The sequence below is a fragment of the Vespula vulgaris genome, chromosome 7, assembly GCF_905475345.1.
Source record: "Vespula vulgaris chromosome 7, iyVesVulg1.1, whole genome shotgun sequence".
Classification (NCBI taxonomy): domain Eukaryota; kingdom Metazoa; phylum Arthropoda; class Insecta; order Hymenoptera; family Vespidae; genus Vespula; species Vespula vulgaris.
In genome coordinates, this window is record NC_066592.1 from 137,831 (window position 1) to 145,417 (window position 7,587).

Consider the following 7,587-nt stretch of genomic DNA (forward strand, 5'->3'; position numbering starts at 1 on the left):
GGCTGGCTTGCTTACAGCATCCCAATCGAGCACGGTCAGCAGTGCGCCATCGGTCGGTCGAAGACAAGAGGAACCACCGGCGATACCATCCAGAGTACCGTTTCATCGTCAGGGTAGTCAGTCTCAGAATCAAGGAGAAGACACGGAGGATACGATGAAGAATCTTCGAAAAACGTTCGCTGGTATATTCGGCGATATGTAATTCGTCGAATCGATCGACCAACGCAAAGGGAAAGATCGAGGGAAATCCGATCAGGGAATGCGATAACGCGAGTCCATATGATTGATCCTTTTCAAGTCTGAAAAATATCGCCTTGTTTAAGGGACTCTTTTGTTTTAGCGATACGGTTTATAACGTCGACATTTAAACGGCTCAACGATCTCCCAAGTATTTCCTACGGTAGCCTCGCATCGATGCGTAAACATCTATATATTTGCAGATTGTTCATTTACTTATTCGTACTCGATCCAAACGCGATTCTTAGATTGGAAGAAAATTTTCTCGCTTGCCAGTAGTCGATATATTCGCTGTTTCTCGATAGAGTTTCGCATCTTGATAATACGCGTTTATTTTTCGAGAGTAAAGTCGACATTGATTATATTGATAAAAGCGATCGAACAACGAATAATTTTTTAACGATATAGGTCCATGTCCGTACCTTTGTTTACAGTCGATCAGTCGTTGGAATTGTTTTATAAATTAACTCGAGAGTCGTTCGTCGTCTAAGCAAAGTTTCAAGATATCGGTCAACAGTATGCTTTGGCATTTCATATTTTAAGCGCACAAGTAGTTTGTAAGCTTTCGAAAAAAAAGCATTTTAACGTTACGATGTCTTTAAAACTACAATGAACGACATATACGTGCGTGTATACGTGATGCGCACACTCACACTCTCACACACACACACACGCGCGCGCACACACACACAGCATATAACACATCTCGCGTATAAGGCGCTTGACCGTTGATGTCGAATTAGAAAAGATTTTTAGATCGCAAAATGTTGAAAATTAAAATCAAGTCCATTCGTTGAAAGCGTCTATTAGCTTACCGTCGACGTCTGCGAATATATAAATGTTTATGCAATTCGTTATCCATTATTTTGCTCGATGCGATACTTGAGATGTCTTTGTTTAGATCAAAATGAAATCGTGAATTCGTGTCTCCAACTTAAGTTATCGCGACAAATAAGAGAGAGTATTTCGACGTTGACAAAATATCGTGGCTTCAGCTCCTACCAAACTTATTTTTTTCTAATCAAAAATTCTCTTTCTTTCTTACCGTTGTCAGTATCGAGATGAAACTATTTTCATTTGTTTTATGCATTTCAACGTGCCTTTTGACAACATTAAAGTGTCCTTTATATGATATTCATCAAGACGCGATGTAAACGACGATGGAAATTCAAAAATTATATTGATACGATACTTGTAATAAATCTGTCACGTCCATGAGAAAATTTCGAAATTTATGCACAATTTACGGACAACCATCGATCATTCAACGTAATATCACTTAATCATTTTTGGACACGAGCGTTATACCGTCCAACGAAAGGAAAAATTTCTCAATTTGTAAAACCGTTAACAGTTTAACGTCCAAACTCGCACAAATAAATATAAAGGAACTTAATCGTTAGTTTTCCTGACTTGCATTGATATTTTTAAGAAAGCATCTTTAAAATTTGCTAAATTACTTGGGAAATACATCATTCTTCTTCTCGATGATCAAAAGATCGAAAGATAAAGCACGGATGAATCGTCTTAAAAAATCTGATAAAACATGAGAATGAATATTTATATAAAGCTATTTCTCGCGGAGGAAAATCAGGATGGAAGAATGACAAAAACGACCAACGGCACTAACAATAGCAAATCGATGATCCCTTTTAAAATCTTCAATCGTAAATACTCTTTAAAATTTCTAATCGAAGGTTGCGTTAATTGTAAATAATGAAATAATTAAAGAAAGAGATTGGAGCCACGATATGGTGCATAACGAATCGATATTAGAGAAAGGTGACGATAGAGCGCCGATTAATAAAGACAAAGAATACCTCAGGGGTGCGAACGCAAGCGAGTAGATGATACATAGAAAATTAGAAGAAACGTCTGTACTGATATGCAGAAAAGGAAAGAAAGCAAACGTAGAGGGACTAGTACCGTTAGACGAGTATTCGGCAATAAAGACGAATTTCTTTCGACTGAGAAATGTCGGACGATTACTTCAAAAATAGTTTCCTGTTGGTTCGCAGATTCTATAGCTGGACTCTGCAGCACATTCCTATGATCGCAATTGATAGTATTTAGTTGAACGTAACGATTTTCTTTAACCATTTCCATTATAACCTTTGTACGTAACTCCTCTACTCTATAAACCTTATTACATTTTACACGTATTATCCGATACCATTATGGTTTCATATTTTTATACTATTTATTATCCCCCGCAGATATCGAAGATGCGATATTTGATGGAAACGTTTCTTAAAAAATATCTATCAAAAAAAAAAAAATTATCGATACTTCCGAGTAATTTATTCGTATTGCGTTTGACAGGGCTGACTAATTATTATATAAGAAGCATCCAAAATTATTATTAGAAAGAGTCGTTTCCTTAGAATATTACCGTTGGATTATCACGTAGTATTGCGAACAATAACGATAATATCCTCGATACGAAATTCCTCTCCATTATTATTCACGTACCTTTGAACGAAGTAATAACAATACTAGCAATATATCTATAGTTTATAACCCTCTGTTGCACGAAGGTAACCGACAAACCTTCCACTGGTAAACGCGTCTTCGTTGTTGCGCCTTTTTAGTAAACTACACGTACACAAATATTATCTCGATTAAAAAACAAGAATATCGTTTCGTTTGATCGTGTATTACAAAAAAAAAAAATAATAAAAAAGAAAAAAAAAGCGGAGAATAAACGGCGATCTCTTCTGTAAAAAGGGGAAAGTCGTTGTGAAATAAAAAAAAAAACGTACCTACGTGTATTTTCAATATACATATATTTCGTAGTCGTGATTGGCGAGACACAGATTAGAAAAGAAGAAAAGAAAAAAAAAAGAAAAAAAAAAGAAAACAAAATGTTAAAAGTTCGAGTACGCGATTGAAGCTTCGAATTTGTCCGTAACATTTATTCGTCGTTTTAGATAATTAGACGAAACGAAAGACAAAGTGAAACTTAAACTGCGTATATTATCGAACTCTCCTCCCATTGCCCGTACTAATCGAGCGTTCGTTTGATACTAATCGAGGAGAAATCTTTTACGTACGGCATATCGGTTTGGCGGGTCAAGTTTACCGACGGTTGCTGCCAGTTCAGTGCCTCCAACGTGTTTCTTTTTCGTTCATTCTTAAACATAACGAAAGAGAAAGAGAGAGAGAGAGAGAGAGAGAGAGAAGGAGGGGTGGAAGAAAGAAAAGTGAGGATTACGAAAGAGAAAGGATCGATCGTCTCGACCGTCCGCATCTTTACAGAGAGAGAGAGAGAGAGAGAGAGAGCACATTTTTGTCGATGAATGTAAAAGCTTTTTTATCAACGAACCAAAGAGACAAGTAAAAAAACAAAATTTAATCAGGGAACGTAACACCAGTATTTAATTATTACATTAACCAAAAGAGACGTTTGCATGCTAACTAAACAAGATTGCTTTCGAGAGTATCACATCAATTAATCGAGTGACCGCGAGATTATCGTTTGGAAAAGAAGCAGTGTCAACAACGAAAATCATCGATATCAAAGAATGAAATGACAAGTGCAATTCTATTAAAAAAAAAAGGGTAAAATAGAAAGCGTATCAACATCTTGAGATTAATAAATTGGAAAAGGAGCCAACGAGAGTACGCATTATTGATTTAGTCTCGATTAAGCGAAAGCTCGTTAACACGATAAATACTCAAACTCTGTGTAATGGAAACTCTTTTAAAATACATAAAATAAAGTAAACGTTAAATTAAACGGTTAAAAAAAAAATATGTGAAGTTATAAATCTCTAGCGGTAGACGTTGTCGACGGCGAAGTACAAAGTTGCCCGACACGCGTAACCACCTTGATTTCAATGCGTGCTAGCCACATGTATAATAATCACACACGAAAATACACACAGAATTTTGAAAAAATAATATATATATATAAGTAAATATATGATTATAAATTAACATTAAAATGATAATAATATAATGCTGCATAAACTTTAACGATTATTATCTTCGAATACATCTCGATGTTACTCATTCGATAATACAAAATATAATAATTGATAATCAGCCTATCGTGCCGAGGAAAAATGAGAGAAAATAAAAAAGAGCCAGACCGACATTGATTAACGTTTGACGGATCTTAGAAAGACACAGGTCTAATTAATACTACGTATTTATATGATATATATATATATATATATATATATATATATATATATATATACGTATATAATGTATAGAGGAAGAGTATACGTGGGTCGTGAAAGCGCAGTTGAAAGTTTCGAACAAAAACGGGGAACGATCGAATGGTCAGGAAAGTTTGAAAGAATAGAATCAAAAGACGAATCTCGAACGATCGTAAGCTTTCATTGATGCGCGATGAGGATTGTAACGTCGAAAAGAAGTATGAAGAGGGGGAAAAGGTAAAAGAAAAAGCGTATTAACATCTTGATATTAATAAATCGGATCGATTGGATTGATCGATGATCAACGAAGATCAGAACCAAGGACGGTCCAACCTCCTAGAGAATTAAGTCCTCGTAACTTATATTAGATGAACGACAATATAAAATCGTGCGATTCGACGACGATGTGCATTAGCGTGTAGGGAGAATGACTGGGGATGTTCTTTTTTTTTGTTCGCTCTTTCAAAACTTTCGTAATCGTCGAATTGCGTAAGACTTGTGTTTTTTTAGAACTATGGACGCTGTTTTTACTCGAGAAAGGAGAAAAAAAAAAGGGAAAAGAAAGACAATACGAACAACGAAAGCGATAGGATATCGGATTTAAAAGAAGAAGATAAAACAGCGTCCGTACGAAAATCGTACACGACAATCGCCGTGGAAAATATGTTGACACGCTTCATAATATGTATTTTGCCGTAACAAGCAATCTGTTTACATTTTTTTGTTTCGAGCTCCGATTTACGTACCGCGTACACGAACGTATTGTTTACTTTCGTCGCCTTACCATGTAGTCCGAATCGGGCAATCGTAAGAAGCGAACGTATAATTCTAAGTTTATATAAGAAACTCGCACGGAAAGTAAATTGATACGTATCTTTACTAGTATCCATTTACAAGATATTTATGCAATAAGTATTAATTCACAATGTGTTCGTCAAATTTCGTGCAGTATTCCATAGAGTGTATTGTATTCGTACGTAAACCACCGTTTTTTAGTGCCGAAAATACGAGAACTTACTCCTGCAGAAAGATCACTATTATTTAATAGAAGAACGAAAGGAGATTCTTTGTGCGTTGGGTTTGTTTTTCCTCAAGTGGCGTTGTCGCGTATATCGACGAACGAAGGGTATATAAATATTTTACGACGAAATTTGCAATTATCGTCGTCAACATACTTTCCGCAAATAGATAGAAAAAATCGTTTAATTCTTGTCGATAATTGTTATATATTCCGTTTGAACAGCGACGTTAAATTTGCTGGTTTGTATTATGTTAAAAATATATATGGCGTTTATTTATTCGATTATTTATGAATATCTATTTAAAAAAGAAAATATGTATTTTTGAGATGTGTCAACGTACTTTCCGCGGCGATTGTACGTACTCGAATCGATTTGTTTCTTTTTTTTCTACGAACAGGATGCGATTTGTTATCGTTATAAAGGGGTTAAATACTAAGCGAATGCAGAAGGAAAAATGAAGAAAGACGATGTACGCTAGAAACTAAAAAACGTGAGACGAAGAGAAAAAATTAAAATGCGAGTTCTATCTGTCATCGTTAATTGTTAAATATTATTCGACTTTCGACTCGAGCGATGGTCTCTATAAATTTAAGCTTACAATCCAATAAAATTACCTATATCCCAGATGTCAACAGGAAAAACGATAAGGGACGCGCAGTAGAGACGAGATATATGAGAGATTGTATAAAATAATAAGTAAAAAAAAAAAAAAGACATTTATATATACATATATAGAGTAGGAACGTGAAGTATGCGTTATTGATACATAATGGCTAGATATTCTGACTTCGTACTACGTGCTCGTTGTCGGTCGACTTTTATTTATTGATTCATTTCATCGTTCGTGGATATTCTCTTTAAATTATCCATCAGAATTTTTCCGTCGAATGATTACAGCGATACGATCGATTGAACGGACGATCGAAAGATATTTGATTCGTTGGAACAACGTAAGGGAGGAAAAGCCGATTGCCAGCGAGCACGGGATTAGCTATTATGAGCTTAAATATGGAACGTTGTTGCGGCAATGAAATGTTTGTTTTGAAGATTTATTTGAAAACAATTTCAAAAGATACTTTCAATGGTGTCAATTCGTTTGAAATTTGTATAATTTCTCTTTGTTCGCTTCTTACGTTCGAACGTTTCATTATCGCATCAACCATTTCGTCTAACATCAAACGATCTTTCGAACACCGGTTATCAAGCATTATTACTCTCATCGATTGACTGTTAACCACGATAGAATTATGAAGTATTCTGTAAAATTCCTAACTTTACGATTGTTACTGGAAAATGCGCATTCATAAATGTGTTAAAGCGATAGATGAATGTCCATTGTGTTATGTAGGTACATATAATATACATATGTTGCGTTGTCATTGAATTATTATTATTAATATTATTATTACTATTATTGTATCGCTATTATCGCTATATTAACGAGATCGACGGCAATTGATGAAATATCGCCGTAGCAAAGTATTTTAGACAGCCCCGAGTGACATTATATAAATAATCGATGTGTAATAATCGTCGTAAAAGTTTTCCAATTCACCGATTAGCCGATGCACTCATAAAATGTGAATCGCGATTTAAACGAAGAAAAAAGAAAAAAAAAACGAATTATTATCACTCCTCGATAAATGTATCGCAAGAAACAAGTAACGCAAAGGAGACGTTTGTAATCCGCGATTAGAGGTAATCTCGGGCACGCTGTATTGGAAATGTGCCCGACGTATAGGATCCGTTAAAGTATCGTTAACGCGAAACGTATGTCTGTATATGCAGGTGTGTGTGTGCGTGCGTGCGTGCATATACACACACACACACACACATATATATATAAACACAGACACCCACACGCATATATGCATACAAGCTGAACTGTAATAATAAAACAATATCTAAGAGTAAAACGATAGTAATAATGAATAGTAACCATTAACACATCCTTGAGAATTTCTTTAATTTTCATCAACTTTTCTTTCGTGAGGATACATTCGTGAATACACTCGAGAAAAAATTAATTGAAAGCGTTCTCCTTAAGGATACGATTACAAAAGCATTTCGAGTCAAAAGAAAGTTTTGTCCAGTTCCGTGTTTAAGGAGTAATTTCGATACATTCCACCGAGGGCAGCGTCTCGACTGAAGTAAGCATTTCG

General features: G+C 35.2%; 1 protein-coding gene across 1 annotated transcript in view; it reads left to right on the forward strand.

Moving 5' to 3' along the window:
- Positions 1 to 7,341, forward strand: part of LOC127065208 (synapsin) — a gene marked incomplete at its 5' end in the record, with an annotated part of 31,663 nt that extends 24,322 nt beyond the window's left edge. The window contains one exon of the mRNA XM_050997252.1: positions 18 to 7,341. Coding sequence (XP_050853209.1) covers positions 18 to 202 — 185 coding nt within the window. The remainder of the gene's footprint in view (positions 1 to 17) is intronic.
- Positions 7,342 to 7,587: the final 246 nt, after the last annotated feature.